Source organism: Sylvia atricapilla, chromosome 10 (assembly GCF_009819655.1).
Source record: "Sylvia atricapilla isolate bSylAtr1 chromosome 10, bSylAtr1.pri, whole genome shotgun sequence".
Classification (NCBI taxonomy): domain Eukaryota; kingdom Metazoa; phylum Chordata; class Aves; order Passeriformes; family Sylviidae; genus Sylvia; species Sylvia atricapilla.
The window spans coordinates 1,369,896-1,389,944 of NC_089149.1; the positions used below are offsets into that span (position 1 = coordinate 1,369,896).

The 20,049-nt window shown below is 43.1% G+C and overlaps 1 protein-coding gene and 1 long non-coding RNA gene across 3 annotated transcripts in view; one reads left to right on the forward strand and one right to left on the reverse strand.

The window, feature by feature from the left end:
- LOC136365325 (uncharacterized) overlaps nt 1–20,049 on the reverse strand; it is a 133,193-nt gene that overhangs the window by 57,041 nt on the left and 56,103 nt on the right. The window lies entirely within an intron of this gene.
- RSRC1 (arginine and serine rich coiled-coil 1) overlaps nt 1–20,049 on the forward strand; it is a 101,601-nt gene that overhangs the window by 42,707 nt on the left and 38,845 nt on the right. For both annotated transcript variants that reach the window (XR_010744344.1, XM_066325673.1), the window contains 2 exons: nt 5,279–5,316; nt 18,400–18,451. Coding sequence is in view for 1 of the 2 variants with exons in the window: in XM_066325673.1 (XP_066181770.1) it covers nt 5,279–5,316; nt 18,400–18,451 (90 nt within the window). In the remaining variant the exon portion in view is untranslated. The remainder of the gene's footprint in view (nt 1–5,278; nt 5,317–18,399; nt 18,452–20,049) is intronic.

Sequence of the window (20,049 nt, forward strand, 5' to 3'; positions counted from 1 at the left end):
ACTTCCGACTGCCACTGATGTCCATTATGGAAATGTTTTCCTACACTTTCACCCACAAGGATGTGTTTTAATTGAATATCTACTAAATAATATTACAGAGAAGGTAAACCAGGCCAAAGTTGTCTAATTTATTGAAGGCTGGTTAACAGTGACATTCTGGAGCCTGATGTTTAATTGCCTGTGTTTGCTGGGAATGCAAACGGGGGGGAATGAGGTTTTTCACTCCTTGTGGAGGGAACAGGGGGAGAAAGGAGGGGAAAACCAACCAAACCCCACTCCAAGTGGGAAAACTCCAAGGACTTGCACATTGTGATGTCCTTGGAATGGGCAGGTTGAGCTGAGGAGTGGCTTGAAGGCAACCAGGACAGAGGAATCACCTTGGGTCATTTATGGGATTTCTATCCTCAGCCTGGAGCCTCCGTGAAACAAAACCAGGAGATTTGGGGTGGTTATTTTATCTCTTGTGATTTATGGGATTTTCATACCTGACCTGAAGCTTCTGTAAAGCAAAACCAAGAAGTTTTGGGGTAGTTGTTTTGTCTCTTGTTTAGCTGAGGAATACATGCAGAGAAATGCAATATTTTTGTGGGATCTGTTTGAAAATCCTGCTTTTATCAACTCTGCTTTTTGGGGTTTTCCCTCTCTGTTTAATTTCAGTACTGATATTGCATAAAATCTTGGATTTTACTCTCTGAGCCAGGGTTATTTCATAATTTCCCCCTCTTGAATGTTTGATAAGGTCTCTTGGTTTTCCTTCTTTCTAGGATCACTTGTTATGGAAATTGTTTCACCTTGGGTCCTGTTAAAGTCCCTGGTTTTAGCAGGATTCAGGTTGGTTTGCATTATATTCCAGAGTTCCTTGGCAGGTCCCAGTTACTCCAGTGTGTTTGTGTGGGTGGTAACTCTGGATTTTCCTGCTGTTTTTGCTAAGTGACCTTTGTAGGATCTTCTTGGGTCTTTGCTGCATTTAAATTTATTAATTAAATGGATGAGGCCAAACTTCCTGCTGCTTTTTCCTGAGATGAATTATTTGGATGATTGGAGTGAGAGATCCACTCAATACCACCAAGTTTGGAGTCTTTACACTCCAGGATCCAGCTCCAGACTATTGGAAGTTGGTACTTGGGAAGAACAAAACAACACTGTACACTTAAAAAAAAAAAATATATATATGTATATAAAATGGGTGTTTTTCCTCTCAGGGTGTGGGATTCCTAAACCTTTTGCTCTGCTGGATGAGGTTGTTGTGCAGGAAAGATTGGAAAGCCGAAAAAATGACAAGTTCAGCATGATCTCAACTTGGGATATCCTGAGGTAGAAATAAAGTAGTGTGAGCACATGGAAACCTAATTCTCTTCTCAGGAACTCTGCACCCTCCAGAGGCCCTTTGACCTGAATTATCCTGTAATGTCCATGTAGGTATAAATAACCCATAGGATTATCCTGCTGCCGGTGGCTTCTAACCCAAAATCTATGGCAGAGACAATTATTAACTGTTCATTAACTGTTAATTAACTGTGGATTAGTTCTGCAGTTCTTATGCATTCACTGGAAAGTATACTGTATGTGAAATCTTCAGCTGTTTTATAATATTTAAATGGGAATATTTTGAGGATTGTGCACATTTTTCAGCTCCCTTGATTAATGATTCATTTGATACAGGGAGTATTTTTAGGGACATGAATGTGTTCCAGGTTAAAATCACGACTTCGGCAAGTGCTGGGGAGGAAATTTAATTTACTGGCAAAGGAAGTTCACACCACCTCAGTTAGTTACTGTGGGTTTAAGTAATCCCAAACCTGGCAAAACTTGGAGAATCCCAGAATGGTTTGAGTTGGAAGAGGCCTTAAAACTCCAGCTCCACCTCCTGCCATGGGCAGAACTGGAACTTCCTTTATGGAATTCCCAGCCTCTTGCTACAGGTCCCTCATGACCAGGATTCAAATGGAGCTGGGATTTTTTTCCCCTGGTGCTGCTGAACCATTTGGATGAGCCTGAGTATGATATTTACTGGGTGTAATGGATGGCTTTAAGTATGTGCATGTCAAGTAGTGTTTTACTGCAAATCCTTGACTGTAGTGGGGAAAAATTCCAAAGCTTCTCTGATAGGAAGAAGGAAATCTCAGGAATAAAATCAAACTTGCCTAGTGACGTAAATAAATTAAGGTGCTGCACTGGAGATGGTGTGAAAATCAAATATATTGGGAACTCTGGGGGGTATAAAATGGAGTAAAACATAATTACCTGGTAATGATACCAAATTAATCCAAATTTATGGTTTGTTTTATGTTGTGAGCATTGGAATGTTGGATGTGCACAGAGGTGCTCCTGGCTTTTATTTGTGTTGTTTAAGGGTTTAAAACCCTGCAGGCACTTGGGGCTATGTGAGAGACTGAGCTGTGGCCATAGGTCTGGTTTTGCCATAAACAACAAATGAAATATAATATCAACGGGAGCCTTATTTGTATAATTTGATGCAAATAATAGAATTTAAATGATGTGGTTCTTTTACATAATTACACGACAAATTTTTATAACGCAATTTATAGTATGTATTTAAACCACACAATTACTATGTACAATTACATAAATACAATGCTAATCATGTAATATAATTTATCATATACATAACACAATATAGACCAGGATACAGGATATAATTGTGTGAGATCTCTAATATATTCTATTGGTTAACTAAAAGATAAAACCCTGCCATAGGCTGGCTGATTGATGCCCAGCAGCCTGGGGCTGGGAAGAGGTTTTCATTGGAAGTGACAGGTGCCCCCAAGGTTTATTTAGGACAAGCTCAGCCTTGTCCTGGTTAGTTTGATAATGTTTTCCTTATGGATGTTCCAGCACTGTATTTCCTGCGTTAGGGCCTTGTGTTACACCAATATTCCTGTCTGGGCTGCCTCAACTACAAATTGGCTGAACAGCCCATGACACTTTTTCAATATTATTACATTAAACCAAGTGGATTTTGATTGATAACCTAATATTCAACTAATGCAAAGCATCAATCATGGCAAGTATATTAATTATTTAATATCGCAGCCCTAATTCAGGAATCGATGTGCTGCAGGAGGGGAAGGGAAACTCGCTGTTCCCAGAAGGTTTGAAACAGGGGATGATTAAAAAACCAGCCCCACCAAAGCCCTGCTCTACTCCTGCGTGTTGGTTCGATACAAATCTTTATTCATTTGCCAATAATCTCCTCACATTTTCCACTTCAGGACCCTTTTTTATCAGTTTTGAGGCCCGTAATTGAATTAAGGCTGCTTTCAGCACAGCCTGAGAGGAGGTGCACAAATATTGATGGTGGGGATGGAGCTGGGAGCTCCTCCCAGCCCTGCCCTGATCCTTCTCCCAAAGAATTCCATCTTTCAAGGCTGGCTAGCACCTCCAAAATGGATCATGGAATGAATTTGGGTTGGAAGGGAGATGGAATCCCATCCGTCCATCCAACACCTCCCACTGCCTCCAGGTGCTCCAAATCCTGTCCAGCCTGCCAGGGATCCAGGGGAGCCACAGCTGCTCTGGGAATTCCATTCCAGCCAGGAATTCCTTCCCAAAATCCCCTCCATCTCTGCCCTCTGTCCGTGTGAAACCATTCCCTGGGATGCTTTGGGAAGGCTGAGCTGGGAACAGAGACTGGGCAGAGCTGGAAGGACCTTTAAGGGAACACCTTGGGCAGGAGAAGAGCTCAGCCAGGGCTACACCCAAAGTGGACCCAAAATGGTCCCAAAGTGGACCCAAAATGGTCACAAAATGGACCCAAAATGGTCACAAAATGGACCCAAAATGGCCAACTGGTCATGAGATGTTATATTTTTTGAGGTTTGGTCCATTTGCATTTTGGGGTTGAATGGTCCCATTCCAGCCCCAGGCTGTGAGGTCCCATCCTTCTTGTCCCTCCCTCCAGCCCACCCTTGTTTGTGCTTTGGGGCTGAAAGTTGTCCTTGGTGTGCAGCAGGAGAAGGATTTGTTTTGTGTCCCTGCTGTGTGCAGAGCTGAGTGACACTGACTGTGAGCTCAGAGCTCACCCCTGGGCACCACAGAACATGAAAATATGAAAACTGAAACTTCAGGCATCACTGTCCCTCCATCCCTTGTCCCCAGTCCCTCTCAGCTCTCCTGGAGCCCCTTCAGGCCCTGCCAGGGGCTCGGAGCTCTCCCTGGATCCTCCTCCAGGCTCAAAATGTGGGACACCATTTGGGATAAATCCTGTAGGGCTGAGAAGAATAAATTCTTCTTTCAAATTTAAACAGCAAAATTACTTTTTTTATTTTTGTTTTTTGTCACTTCATTGATGACATTTGAATTAAAAAAAAAGCTATGTAACGGATTTTTGGAAAAGCTTTGGGAAATGATAAATAATTAGCAGTTTTAGGACTGGTGATGGGTAGAATTGTGGTGTTAACTGATTCCCTCAGGGGCTGGTTTCTCATTGTTTCCCCTGGGAATGACCCACCTTCCAAGAGGTGATGTTGGAATTAGGTAGAACCTGGCACTGATGGAAGCAGGAACCATCTCCTTGTCCAATGGGTTGGAATTTGGGGAAATTCTAATTTGTTTTCCATTGGATTTCATTTTTGTTTTCCATAGCAGGATATGTGAAGGATTCATTTTCCCTCTGAATTTTTGCTTTTCAGAACTTTTATTTGGATGCTTTGGCCCATGGGTTTGTTGTGGGTTGTTTTTTTTGGTGTTTTTTTTTTGGTTTTTTTTTTTTTTTTTTAGTGGCCCATTTTCTCTCTGTACATTTGTATTTTTTGCAGCTTTCAGGAATTGGATGCCAAGCTCCAGCGTGGCTGCCACAAGCCAGGGAATTAATCACAATTCCTTCTCCCCATCACCTTGGAAAGGGGCATGGAATTTCATTGTGGGAATGGTGGCAAAGCAGAACCAGGAGGCACCAAATGTGGGATGATTTGATAATAAATAATAATTTTGATAAACAACTCCATGCCCTGACCTGGCTGATTATTTGCAGTGTAAATTAGAGGGATAATTAGATTTAAAATGTTGATTTAAAATGTGTATCCTGTGGCATTGCTCCAGCTTGTAGCAATTTCAGGGCAGGTAATATCTGAGGGTTTCATTCTGTCACTGAGCATTAGGACAATCAATATTTTTTAGCTGTTACAGGTAAATGTGTATTAAAATTAAAAATTTGACACACTGGAGAAATTAGCCAGCTTTGCCAATTCAGAGTTAAACAGAAATCGTTGCAGACAAGGGTTAGCAACTATTTAGAACTTTTGTTCTTCTCTTACAGGGACTCTGCAAACATTCAAAGCTGGATTAGAACATCTGGTAAGTTTTAATTTTCTCTTGAACATTTGCATCATCTTTGATATCTGCATTCCAAATGAACACTTTTGAATGAGCTTTGAATACCTTGAATTGAGAAAGTCAACCATCTCCCAGAGGGTCAGGCTACTGTTATTATGTGAAGGCACTCACATTTTCATTTATCTCCCCATTTCAAGGGAATTTTAATTTTTTAAATTACTTTTTTTTTTGATGTTGAGATGAAATAAACCGGACTACAATCCTTGGATTGATGATTGCCTTAATTATAAACAAAAATTGTTTGGTGTTGGATTTTTGGCATATCCTGATCTGAAAACAACAAACTTGTGATTAAAAAAAAAATATTAAAAAAAAAAGAAAAAAAAGAGAGCCAGGGACACATCAATATTGCATGCATAAATATGGTGTGTTTGAGTCATTTGGAGGCTTTGAAAGAAGTGCACAGCTTTGTGTTTTCTCTTGTCTTTGCTTTATGAATATGGATCGACTCAAATTCCATTCAGGGCTTGCAGTAGGAAATAATAATTGAGGTGCAAAGTATTCTGGTTTAAGTAAACATATAAACCCACAAGTGATGGCAAGCCAGGCTTAGCATTAAAACTCATCAGTTGATCAAAACTAGGAAAAAAATAAAATCTTGTTACAAGTCAGAAGCTGGTTGAGCCTCACATGTTGGTACCAGCAATCAGTGCAACATTAAATAGTTCATCTAAAGTGATTATTAAATCCATTAAATGAAAATATTTGCTCGTTATAATGGCACATCCATCCTGAGAAAGGGTTTTATTTTTTTTTCATGGAATATCTAAATAATCCCCGCTGTTCCACAGTGCTGTTAAAATCCTCGTGTGTCACGTTGGGCAGAATTGCTTTCCTCTTGTTGCTTCCCATTTTGGGAATCACTTGGGAAGGATTTGGGGGTACAAATAGCTCCTTGGAGTGCCAGGGGGATGGAGAGGATGGAGATCCTGGTGACAGGGGGATTCTGGTGGGCTGGAAAGGATGGAGATCCTGGTGGGATGGAGATCCTGATGGGGTGGAAAGGATGGAGATCCCGGTGGGATGGAGATCCCGGTGGGATGGAGATCCTGGTGGGCTGGAAAGGATGGAGGTCCTGGTGTGATGGAGATCCTGATGGAGTGGAAAGGATGGAGATCCTGGTGGGATGGAGATCCTGATGGGGTGGAAAGGATGGAGATCCTGGTGGGATTGTGATCCTGGTGAGATGAAAAGGATGGAGATCCTGGTGGGCTGGAAAGGATGGAAATCTTAGTGGGCTGGAAAGGATGGAGATCCTGGTGGGATGGAGATCCTGATGGAGTGGAAAGGATGGAGATCCCGGTGGGATGGATCTCCTGGCACAGTTCTCAGGAGCTCCTCCTTTCTCAAGGTGCCCTGTGAAATGTGTTGGGAATCATCACGTGGGATAAGGAGCAGAGTTCTCAGGAAGTCCACCTGGTTTGCTCCTTCCAGGGGTGTCTCACCTATGGATTGAATCCCTTAAATTTTAATTTGAATGAATTTTAGGGAGCTGCTCCCCTCCTGACAGGCTGACCATGGCTGAGGCTTGTTCTAAACTGGGGTTTCTGCCACAGGGCTGATTTACAACACCAAAAAGTGGGAAGGAAGAGGCTCTGTGGGCCTGGAGTAGCCTGGGGATGTGGGAAGCGGGAAAAGGGTTCAGTGGTGTTCAGGGTTTCTCTGGGATTGGGGCAGAAGGCACTGGAATGATTCCACCCTGTGGAATGATGATGCTGGAGTGCTTCATGGGTTTACCTCACAATAATTTGGAATAAAATCACGACTTTGTGTAAATAAATTGGCTGCCTTTGTGTTAGAATCCCAAGAACGGGCAGGAAGGGACCCTAAAGATCCCTTGGAAGGGATCTTAAAGATCTTATTCCACCCACTACCATGGACAGGGAACATTGTCCTCAAAGATCTGTCAAAACCTCCAGATCTGAGGCTTTTTTTCATTTTTCCCTTTGATCTTAGAAAATCTGTCCTGGGGAAGGGGTGCTCAAGGAAACAAACTGTTTCCCAAGGCACCCAGAGGTGGGAATATTTTGCTGGAAACCTCCATACCTCAACATTTTGTTCATAAGACCTTTTGAACTCAAATAAATTATAGGGTATTCCTCCAAAGTTTAAGCCACATGATTTCCAGTTTTACTTCTTTAATTCCTGCGTCTCCAAATGCTTGGAAGGAGGATTTTTTTTTTCCCACCTGAAGTGGTCTTTATCTGATTGGATAATCATTTATTGAATCCCTTCTCTAAGAAAAGGATGATTTACAATTTTGGGATTTAAAGGAGTCTGGGCTGACAGGACACAGGGAATGGCTTCAAACTGTAAGGAGCAGGTTTAGGTGGAATTCTGGGCAGGAATTCCTGGCTGGGAGATGGGCAGGATCCATGGCAGTGCCCAAGGCCAGAGTGAACATTGGAGCACTCTGGGACAGTGGAAGGTGGTGTCCCTGCCATGGCAGGGGTGACACTGGATGTGCTTTAAGGTCCACATCATTCTTTGATCTGATCCACCCAAAAAATCCCAAACCCAACCAGAACCCTTCTCCTTTATTCAGTGTTAATATTTGATCAAGTATTTATTTTTATGAAATGCCAGTATTCATTTCCTGGCTGTCACTGGGTTTCCCACGGAGTTTGGTTGCAGTGCTGGCCCCTCAGTGCTCGGGGTGTCTGAATTTGTCACCTGTGGTGTCACAGCTCCTCGGGTGGCCACAGGAAGTGATCTGCCTGACAGAGCCCTCGGCTTCCTAAACGAGCTGTAAACCAAGCAGCCGTTATTTGTGTTCACAAACACATTAATTAACGCTTCCTAATGTGAGTAATTATGTTTATCTTGCTGTCCTGGCAAATTCCATGTTGGTCAATTATGCTCTGCAGGCCTGAATTGTCTCTTCTGTCCCTCTTGAATTGTGCCTGTTGTCCCTTTCTGAGAGGACAGGAGTGAAGGTGGAGAGGTTTTCCACCCTTGGCCAAAGTGACGTTTGTGTCCAGGGACATTCCAGACTTTCCCTGGCATGGCTGGAGAGCCACTGAGTGGAATGTGGTTGGAATGTGGTTTTTGAGGAGCAGTGCTGGCTCTGGCTGTGTCCCCCACCTGAGAGGGGACCCTCAGTGTCCCCCAGCTATCAGGTGTCGTGGATGCTGGCCCCCTTTGGCTGTGCCAGGTCATCATCCCAAACTATTCCCCTTGCTCAGCAGCAGCCGGCCCTTGGAAACCTTTGCAGCTCCTTCAGGAGCTCTGGATCAGGTTCAGATCAGCAAATCCCACTGCAGAAGACCAACGCCTTATGAATATCACGGAAAAAAAATGCCTCTTGTTTGGCTCCGTTGGCCCTTGGGGATGAACCCGGGCTCTGCTCCTGCAGAGGGCTCCGTGGACTCCAGAGGATTTGTGGAGAACTCCTGCCCTGAACGTGTATTAAATTCCTGTGCACACAACATTTCATTTGCTGTTGGTTGCAGAAGTGGATCAAACCTTTTGAGGCAGAACGTTTGATGGCACAATATTCAAAGGCTTTGCAGCAGTTTGTTGTTCCCAAGCGAGATTAAAATTTTGTGGGGAACTTTGTGAGAGAGGCGAGTTCTCCCCCTGTCACTTCCCATTGCCAGTGGGCTCTGAAACTGGAGACACCCCACATGAAACAACACTTTAATGTCTCCGTGTCTTCATTAAGAAGTAAACTTTAATCACTTCATTTAGCACCGAGGCAGAGGTGTCTCCTGATCTCTGGCTGCTTTGGGAACCCCACATGACCTTTTTCTCCCCTTTATGCCTTTATTTTGCTCTCCCTTCCCCTCTCACATTTAACCCACCAACGTTCGACTCCCGTTCTCCGCTGTAAATTTGGGAGAAGGCTGATGGGGTCCCGGCTCTGGGGCTGGATCTCAGGGATCAGCTGGAGCAAACAAATCACGCTGGAAAATATAAAGAGGTGTGATTTTTTTTTTTTTTTTTTTTTTCCCCCTGGCATCTGCATAAAACCCCCCGGCACGTGCGGGTGTTGTTTCCAATCGAGCCGGCGGTTTGTTCGCAATTCCCGTAATTTGATCGTGCTGATGAAAAGCTGACAAGATTTCCACAGCGCCCCATTAGATGAAAGCAGCATGAAACCAGAGGTTAATCTGCAAACAGATTTTCCTGCTTATTCTCTAATGATTCCATCAGATTTGATGTAGCAGGCTGCGAGGTGTCTCTCGGCCAGCAACAGTGTGTCGGGGTTTTGATCTCGGTGCTCATTAAATGATGGAGTAATTTGGGTGACCTATGCCCAGGTGCACAGCTCCTCATAATGCACGGCATTCTGATGGGGAAATACTGGCGAGAACCCGAGTATTCATCCAGCTTTCCCGAGCGAGGGGGGAAAGGAGGGGAAAAAAAAAAAAAAACCTAACAAAAGAAATATTGCATTAATTTTCAAATGATGATATTACATTTAGTGCCTGGGCCCCATATATCAAAATCTGAGAACTGCTCAGTTACTCGCTGCTCTTAATCTTAATGGTATCTGTGGATGTCAAGGGCATGGAGGAAATTAAATCGGAAAGTGCAGATAGACCTAAGAAGACATTATCTCTTGATGATTGCAGTTTTGATAGGTATTTCAGTGAATTTCATTTTCGCAGAATGGTGGAAGATGAGTTAGCCACCAGATTTTCTCATTTTTTCTTGCCGGTGATTTATGTGAGTTGAGGATAAAGACTTTTTTATGGGCTGTGCAGTTACGGGCGGCTAGAGAGGTAAATTAATGCACTGGGTTTCCATCTCGGCCCCAGCGGCGCGATGTCAGCGCCGTACATACGTAATGGGGCCCCATCATTATTCAGGCTTGTTTACATTCAAATATGTAATGAAATCTGTTCAGAATAATGAGGGGAAATAAAAGTTGCGAAAATTGTAAAGGTCATGAAGTTTGAGAAATGATGCAATGCTCACCAAAATAACATTTAGGCAATATAAATTACATTATTATGCACCACTCGGCCTTATAGAGACATGAAAGTAAAGTGCTTCGACGAGTAAAATGCTGTTAGTGCTCTCTGAAGTATGAGGATGTGTAAAATGTTTCTGATTTCATATTCTGGTTTTGTGCATATTGTGGAAAAATATATAAAGGAACTTTATGGAGGGCAGTGGCTGCTTCGCATCCTCAAGTTTAAATGCGTTCCCTGGGAGGGTTTCTCCAGCAAACAAACGTTTTTGGCAAAAAGCGTAATTGATTTTTAATTAATTATTGGAGGCCACCAGTGAATTCACTCTTTTTAGGGTGTTCTTTCTCCTCTTCTTTTGGGGGTTTTGAGTGGAGATCTTCCGATCTGAAACGTGATTTTATTGCAGATACTGAAGAGGGATCTTGGCACAATGCTGAGATGAAAGCATAAATTTGCCCACTATTATGTGGATCTTGCACCTAGAAATGACGAAATCTCTGCGGCCTCTGATTTTATGCAAGGTGCTGCCAGTAGATAATTACGTTTTGCCCTGCCGTTGTGATATTGTGTGTATTCTGTCAGAAGCAGCAGGACCAAATGTGATGAATACAGCCGAGGTCGGTTTTTTTGGAAAAGTCGTAACTGGCAAATTTGGACAGCCCCCAAAAAAAGGGGGTGTAGTTGATCATTGACCCCTGAGAAGCACAGAGGAAAATGGCACTTTTATATACAACATATCTAATCGATACAGCGAAGTGTTCAGGTCTAATCCTGTGTAATTGGGCATGATTTGGGGTGGATTTTCAGATTATTTTGAAACTAAGTGCTAATTTAGAACTCGGTGGATCCTTGTGATATTTGAAATGCTTTTTGTTTTCAAATATTCTTTTTTTCTATTATTTTTCAACTGCTGCATTTCAATGCAGAGATTCCAAAGGGGATGGGATTCCCGTTTTCTGGAAAATTCCAATTTATTTAGAGAAAACTCCTCTCTTAGTGGAAAAAATAAAGCAGTAATTTGAGTATTAACTGCTCCTTTGTTAATTAATCCCTGTTACCTGTTGGTTGTGCTCCTGTTTTTCCAGCCAGTCCAGCCTTGGCTGGAGCTGTTTCCAAAGCAGTTTATGATGTGTTAATTAAAAATTTTCATTTCAGAACCTGCATTTATTTGCTGTTTTTATATTCTCCCACGTCTTTGTTGCAACACGGTGCAGCAAAAAATTGAAACATCGATAAAACAGAAAGTCCATCTTCAAGAGTCAAATATTAATAGTTTTATAGGTTTTGTAAGCTGTGAGCATCATTCTGCCTCTAATTTTTCTAGGTTAAATGAAGAAAGAGATGAATTTATAGAATAATGACCAGATGATGTTGATGCAAAAGTCTCTGTTCTGTCAGCTCTTTGTCAGAGTGTTGAATTTTTTGGTGCTTGTGGCTGTATTTCCATGCAAATGTAAATCTAAGGGATGATATTCCAGGCTGCAAGGAAATAAATAGAAGGGAGGTAATTTTTTAGCCTTTAGTGCAATATAATCCATATTTCCTCTCTTGCTAAAGAACCCACACAGAGTTTTATGGCTGTGTAACTTTAACACTTCCAGGAATTTTTTTCCTTTTAAAATGACCGGGATTTACGGATTCATTTATTTTAAAATCTTCTTTACAGCTCTCCCTCTTTCTGCTGAGTGTTTAATCCATTTTGCTGTATCCACTCGCAGTAGGAAGGCCTTTTTCCTTGCTTTTTTTCTCAGGAATGTTCAGTGAAATGAAGACATTGTTTGTTGTTTCTGGTCCTTTTAGAGGAGCCCTTGCGTGCAAAACCCACTTTGAATTCCAAAATCCCATCTCTGTGCCACAGCCCTTCCTCCTGCCTTTGAGTTTGCTTCCAGAAATCCCTTGGTGCTTATTCCTCCCAAATTTTGGGTTGGTTTCAGGTGGGAAACAAGGTGGGATATTTTTGCACTCACCTGGATGTTCCAGGGTTCTCTGGAATCCTGGGTTGAAACCCACTTGCTGCCTGGTAAAGGAGAATAAAATGCAAATCCACAATTAAAGTTAACAAATCCAAAGTTTTAGTGGCAGGTTGTGTCCTGGATGGGAGGAGGGAGAGGAGTTTGGGGAATCTTCAGCTTTCAGTCAAAGTGGCTGCTGAATGTTTTTGGAACAGTTTTAAGGTGTTTGATCCCAAATTTGGTGTGAGAATTCCATCCAGATGGAAATCTTGGAGTCTGAATATGCCTTTGGGTGTTTTAGCCGAAATTTTGGACTTTCCATTTTGGATTTTCCACGTTTTCCAACAACTGAGTTTCCATTCCGTTGTTTAGAGCTGGGGCTTTATAATTCTGCCTAATTTCATTCCTCCCTGGGCTCTGAAGTTCAGGATTGGGCCTTATCATTGTTGTCTCTCTCCTGCCCAGTTTTGCTATTTGGCAATCTTGGAGGAGGAGAGCTCTGGGAAAGTTTTCCATCCTTTCTCTCAAGGTTCAGATGGTTTTTCCTGCCTCTGGCTGGAGAATCACATTCCATAGCCAGTTTTTCCTTCACTGTGGTGTTGGTGTCTCATTAAGCTGGACTCTTCCCTTCTTCACTGGTCATATTTTCTGTGGCCTTTGCATAAATTAAAATTTGGAATTTTCTGCCAATTTTTTTTTTCTTTTTGGTTAATGATTTCCCTTTCCTAATTAGTCCATCCCTGATGCTGGATTCTTTATTTCTGTGGAAGGTACCAAGAGCATCTGTACATTCCATGGAACAGAAATTGCCATTATTCCATGTTTTGCATGATTTTTCTCCACTTACAATTCGCTTTGATCAACCTAAGATGATTTTTTTGGGGAGCAGATGGATGTGGATCCAGTCAGGACACTCCTGCCATAGCCTATTCCTGAGTGTTGTTGTTGATTAATTGTATCAGAGGAAAAACTCAGACAAATATAATTTTCCCATCCAGTCTTTTCAGCTGATTTATGCCTGGAAATGCAGGGGTTTAATTCAAAAAGGGCCAGATGTGCTTATTATATTTCGGTGCTATTAATTCAGATTAGGGATTCTTCTCTGGGATTTTATTTTTATGTTTTCAATGTGAAAACCGTTCCTTTGTCAATCTGGAATCTTCCCCCTCTCAAAGACTTCCATAAGGAAAAGATGACAACTGCAAGTTCACAATCTCCTTGGGATGGGTTTTATTTTAGTATTTTATTCCCCTGTGGAGTGTCTTCTTGGACAAAGAAATATTTTCAATTTCTTTGGTAATTATTGTTTTTAATCACCCGAAGAGGAGTAAATGACAGGAAAGGAACCCAGCATTCCTGTGATCAACCTCTCCCACAGCCTTTTCCAGGATTTGACCAAACTCTGTTTAAAAGCTGCCTGGGCTTAGGCTCCTCTGTTGCTCTCTCCTGCTGGGATTTGCTGGAAGTGGGATGGATAATATTCCAGGTGAAGGCAGGCCCCTGATTTAGGGAATAATTCAAATGTGACTTTGCATTTCCTGACTCTTTTGGGGATGCGAGAGGAAGTTCTCCCAGTGGGAATTGCATTTATCCCACCCCAAGCTGCAGTTTCCACTCCAGCAGGTCAGGCCTGTCAGTCTCCTGGACCCCAAAAACCTGGAGTTGTGTATAAATGGGATGTGGGGTGTCATCCAACATCATTCCCACTGCAGCTGGAAACCTCATTCCAGTCTCACAGGAGCAGTCAGGGATTCCTGCTGGCAGGAGTGGGATTGGATTGTTCAGTACCTTGGTTCCTGGTGTCCTTATCTCTCCCAGGGCTGGATCCCCACCTTTGGCACTGCCATGGGATCACCAGCTGCTCCTTCCAAGGTGTTCCCAGGTGTGTGAGGGCTGATGGAACAGGCTCATGTGGTGTGGCTGTTCCTCAGGGATGTCACCACCTCCCTGAATGGGATTTGTTTGCCTTTTCCTCTCCTTCCTCCACGTGAATTCCATCCCTGTCACAGCAGAAAACCCCTGGATTTATCCCTGCTCAACAATCCCCTTCATCCCAACCAACCACAGCGTCTCTTAGGGCTCATCCCTGGGGAAACCCTCTCTTACACTTCCACCTGGAATTTCTCTCGTGTTCTCAGCCTTGCCAGCTTTTCTCTTCCCAGGAATCATTCCAAAACGTTTGCTGTATGTTTCTGACCCGCTTTGAATTGTTCCAGTGGTTTTGGGCAGCCACCTCCTCAGACAACAACTGGGCATGTGTTTTTTTAGTCAACTCTTTTGCTTGTTACTCTTCTCCTTAACCTTTCTTTGAGCTCATCAGGCGTTGGGAAAGGTCAGAATAATGTCCCCAGGGAAGGGAGCAGAGGCTGAGTTAAAGCAGGAGGATGCATTTGTGCTCTGGGGTGGAATACTTAATTAGTGTTTATTTACTCGGGTACTGTTTGGGTTTTGCTTTTAAACTGGGGTTTTTAGCACCTGCCCTTGGATCCAGAGGGAATTGAACCCTGGGGAAATGGCAGGAGAAGATCCACAGTGGATCCAATCACAGCTCCCTTCCATTTCAATTTTTACCTGTTTTTAGATTAGGGGTTTGATTGTTTTCATGAAAACTGGTGTGATTTCCACCTCCTCTCTGCAGGTTTAACATGGAATTGTAGTTTCAGGTAGGAGGTTTCCTGGGAGTGTTGTGGACTGGGTTTGTCTTTATCAATGCAAAAGGAAACAGATTTGTGTAAAAATCCCCAGAACTGATCACCATCACCAAAAGTTGGCTTTTATCCAGGTGTTTAAGACAGAAGATTCCTGTAGGTGAATTTTACCCCAGCAGTGTCAGGCATGAGCAGGAGGACTGGAACCTGTCCAGCTTTGGCACATACCAGACATTTTCCATATGAAATTCCATAATGATGAAAATTCGGGGAGGCAATGTTCCAACTCAAAATGCTGCAGCGTCATGAACTCACGGAATCCTGGGATAAAAGTTTTCCAGGGCTGCCAAGAGCCTGCTCCACAATATTCCCAGTGCCTGACTCCAGCAGAAGCTTGGACTCTCTTTATAAACTTCATGTTTCTCAAGTTGTTTTTTTCCCTCAGTGTCCTCAAGTTTCACTTAACATTGTTTCCTCTGTCAAGAACGTTTACCATTCATCCCAAATAGCAGGAATAATTTTAAAAAATAATTCTAAAGCTGAATTAAAATGTTTGTTCTCATCTTAATTAATTGAGAAGCTGAATCCGCCTTGAAATGGAATATTTGGAAAGCCCATCCCACTCATCACTTGTTTCCGCTGCAGCTGTGGGTGACAAGCAGCTTGTGTTGGGATTTTACACAAAAACCCACCAAATTTAAAGTTTTAAACTGGTTTAGTGTAGCTTTAATAAAATAACCCTTTATGAAAGGAGTAGTGATGGAATGGATGAACAGCAGAGAAACACGAGTTAAGGATGAGCCACATCTTCATAAATCAACCACCATTAAAAATGCAATGATCTAATCCAAATTTTGCTTGAAATATTAAAAGCAGTTATTAATCACAGGGGTGTTTCTGGCTGATGGTGTCCTGTGGAATACCATCCTTTCCTGAGCTGGCATTCCAGTGTCTCACCAGACACTTTTGGACACGTGTAAAATTCATTGCTGGGGGTGACCTCAGGTCTTTTTACAATGTGCTTCTTAAGGAATTTAGGGAATTCCTCTCCTGTTTTACAGTTATGGGCTCCTTCACCAGCTGGCACTAGAAATACTTCTTATTTTTCCTTTTACTCTCTTTTTGAATTCTTCCCTTCTCTATTATGCTGAAGACCATAAGGAAAGTACAAGGGTTTATTTGCTCAGCATCACTTCCTGGTAATGTTCTCCTCCACCAATCCTTTCACCTTTTGAAGTTCCTGAGGGTCTTGCTGAATTTTTTCACTTAATGGTCCTCTAAATCAATACTGACCCGGGTAGCTGCTTGTTCTCACACTTTGCTCCTGGCTTGTTTGGAGGCTCTAATGTGGTTTTCAGCTCAAAATCCCCTCTGTCCTTTTTTCCTCCCGCTTGCTGGCATCATCCACCAGTTGAGAGACGTTTTCTGGGGCCAAGGCAGTCACCTTTATTTCAAATCTTTCTTTCACTCCTTGGTTAGGGCTTATTGATTGATGAAAAGGTGGCTGTGGAGTTCTCTGGTGGGTGAATGATGCCTGTGGAGTATTAACACCCGGGGCAAGGGCAAAGGGGAAAATGCCTCCAGAGCAAACTGCCTGGGCCTGCTCCCAGTGGGATATTGCTGAGCAAAACAAGAATTTGAGTCTTCCCTCCCTCACACCACCAAGGAAACATCCATAACTCCGTGGGCAGAGTGGGAAAAGGAGTTTGGAGCTCCTCAGATCAGTTGTGGAACTCTGTGTTCAGTGCTGGGAGTGACATTTGTGCAGCTGCTGTGGCTTCCCTTCTCCTCCTCTGGAGCCTGGCTTGGCATTTGATTTTCCATGGAATTCTTGTGGGCGTGGTGGTGCTGGACACAAAAATCCCAGAACTGCCAGTGGAACACCTTTCTCCAGTCAGTGGTGGTTGTGTGGCCAACCAGAAGGGATCCAGGGTGGGGTTTTTTTTGGTTAAATATCTGAACTGGATAACTGTTGTAGGAGTGGGAAGCTGTATTTTGGGATGCCAGAGCCCACCTGATGCATGAGGTGCACAAAGACTTGGGCTGGTCACATGCAGACATCAGCACAGGTGCTGCTTGACACCAAATACTTCTCCTTCTCTGCTTCTCCTGCAAGATTCTGCCAAACTCAAACTAATCCCTCCAGGATCAGTTTTTTTAATTTACAGTTGTCATGGAGTGGAGAAACCCCAAACCCAAGTAAAGCTTCTCTGAAACTGAAGCTGGGCAAGTTGGTTCTGGATAAAAAGCAGATCCTTCCTTTCCTCCCGTGGTGTACTTGAGGCCAGAACAGATTGCAGTGATTAGTTCATGGCAAGAAGAAGAAACGGGAAGATAATTTATGATAAATTTCAAGATATTTCTTGCTGCCACCAGGATTAGTGGTCAGGTCTGATGGTAGGATCCATGTTGCAGCTGTAATAATAAATTCTGCCCAGTAATTCTGGGTTTATGCAAACAGCAAAAATCTGAACTGAAAATAATAGGTCTCTGTACAACCCAAATCTGGGTCTTTGTTTAAATTGCATTTTAATGCAGCATCTCTCCTGTTGGAAGGAGCAGTCTGTAAATTCTTTGAGTAGAAATGGAATTGTTCTGGAATTGTCAGCCTCTGTCATGGGTGTGGCATGCGGGTGGTGAGGCCATGCAGGCATCACCACTTGGGACATCATGGCAAAGAGCTCTGCCTAATTAAAATCATGGAATGAGCTGGATTGGAAAAGATCTTAAATCCCATCCCCTCATCTGCTGTGGGGCCGGGACACTCCCACTATCCCCAATGTCCCACCTGGCCTTGGACACTTCCAGGCATCCAGAGCAGCCACAGCTTCTCCTTGTCTTTATTGTTCCTATTTAAAAGTCCCCCTTGCAGACATTTAGGGTCTCGAGATAGAACATCCCTAAGCTGCAAACACCACCAAAAATTCCCGTCAGGTTTTGTTTTTTTTAGTGCAGAGCAGAAAAAAACTCCCAACTTCCCCTGAACTCTTCCAGGAATAACAACTCCTGAACTCCGTGACAGAATAGGGTTTGTGTATCAATTAACTGTGGCAACGTTTGAGTGGCTTCACTTTGAGAGGGGTGGCAAACACATTGGACACAGGCAACATCACTGCGACTCATTCTCCTAGTGGGGCCACAGCCAACAGCTCCTCCAGCCAGCAGATGTGCAGCTGTACCTCCAGGAGAGGGAAAAATCACCCCAGATAAAGGAAAAGTGCGAAAAATTAATCGTGTTTAACCCAGGGTTTGGGGCTTTCTGTGTGGAATGGGGTCACCCAGGAGCCAGGCAGGGTTTGGAGAGGAGCTGGGTGTGGGTTGGTCATGGCCACTTCGAGGGGATGGGGTTTGGGGTTAATTCTGGAGGTTTCTTTGGGAATTCCTCCCTCCATGTGATTCCAGGCTGGAGGTTCCTCTGGCTGGTGTGGTTATGGGGTCACTGGTGGAGGTGGGAGCTCTCTGAGGGTGGGAATGTTGGACCTGGAATGTCCAGCCAGATGTGAGCTGATCATTCTTCTCTTGCAGACTCCTGCTGAGCAGGCCAAAGCCAGGCTGCAGCTGGTGCTGGAGGCAGCTGGTGAGTAAATGAGCATCTTCAAAAATTAATTTCATTAACTTGGTTAAAAATTAACTTTTTTTTTGTGGTATCAGGTGGTGTTTTATCCCTTTGTGTTTGGTAAATGCTGGTCCCGTTCTCTGTAGCTCACTTAAATTTTAGGTTAAGGTTAAATTGGTTTGCATCATCCTTGCCACTTAGTAAAGCCCTTTAAGGAAATAAAAATAAGCCATTTTTCACACTAAAACCTCCTGTTTATCCTCTGGCTCCTGCTGCTACTGAGACTTTATTCTACGCTCTCGAAAATTTGGTTTATTTTTTTGCAATTTTCATGATTATTAGCATTATTCTAAATCAATACAAATATACATATATATATTTAGATAGATAATATTTTTTCCTTTTGGAAATCCTCTGTTCTGAGGAGTCTCCTCCCATTGCTGATGTACTTTTTTTTTTCTCTCTCCAAAAATCTCTCCAGCCTTTTACATTGTCTCTGTTCCAATGTATTCCTTGTTCTCCAGAACTTTTAATAAATCTTTGAAGCATGTAATTATGAACTGGATGTGACAGCCCTGACCTCAAAAGCACAATTTGTGTATTCTGCTGCCATCGATCACATCTCATTTTTTAATTTCACACCTGGGAGATGTACAAAAGATAACTCTGGATTGTATATCATTGTGACCTGGGCTCCAAAATTTTCCAAAGCTTATCTAAGGTCTGTGACGTCGTTAAATTTAAATATCCACCGTTTAGGGCTGGATCTCAGATAGAAGCTGCAAATTGTTCATAAGGAACAGAAGAGATTTAATATCTTTGTGTCTCTTACAATCCAAAATACAGAATTAAGTTGCTTATTTAAGTCCTGGCCATCCCAGGCATTTATGAGATCATCCCCCACCTTCCTCCCCCAGTCCTGCATTCAGTCAAATACCTTTAATTTTTATTTAATTGCCGTGAGGAGCGGTTGGGAATGTCAATAAATGTTGTTTCAGTGTATTTTTGTGTGTTTACTCCTGGCAAAATCAGCACCTTTCAGTCTTAAACTTAAACTGAGAAGCTTTTTGAGGAGTTGAGGATCGAGAGGTTCATTGCTGTTGTGGTGATGTTGTATTTGAATATAATTGGGATTGACTCAGTGCTTCACTACTGGTGTACACAGGGCTGTGTCCAGGCTCCATCCCAAACTTGGGAATGAGCTCCTGGAATATCTGTGCACTTCACAGGGATGGCTCCAGTCCCTCTCAGTGGGAATCAGAAGCTGTGCTGTGTTCCCAGTGGATTATCCATGGATCTGGTGTTAAAGACACGCTGCTCCTCCGTGGTTTGGACAAACCAACTAGGGGCTCCAAATCACCAGCAGGGGTTTGGGGACATTGGGGACAGTCCCTTTCTGGTCCATCCCTGCTGGCAGTGTGGAATCACGGATGGTTTGGGTTAAAAGGGACCTTAAAGCCCATCCAGGGACAACTTTCACTGTCCCAGGCAGCTCCAAATCCTGCTCCAGCCTGGCCTTGGGCACTGCCAGGGATCCAGGGGCCGCCACAGCTTCTCTGGAATTCCTTGTCTGTATTTCCCTGTCTAAATTTCTCTTAGGATCTTGAGAAAATCTGCTT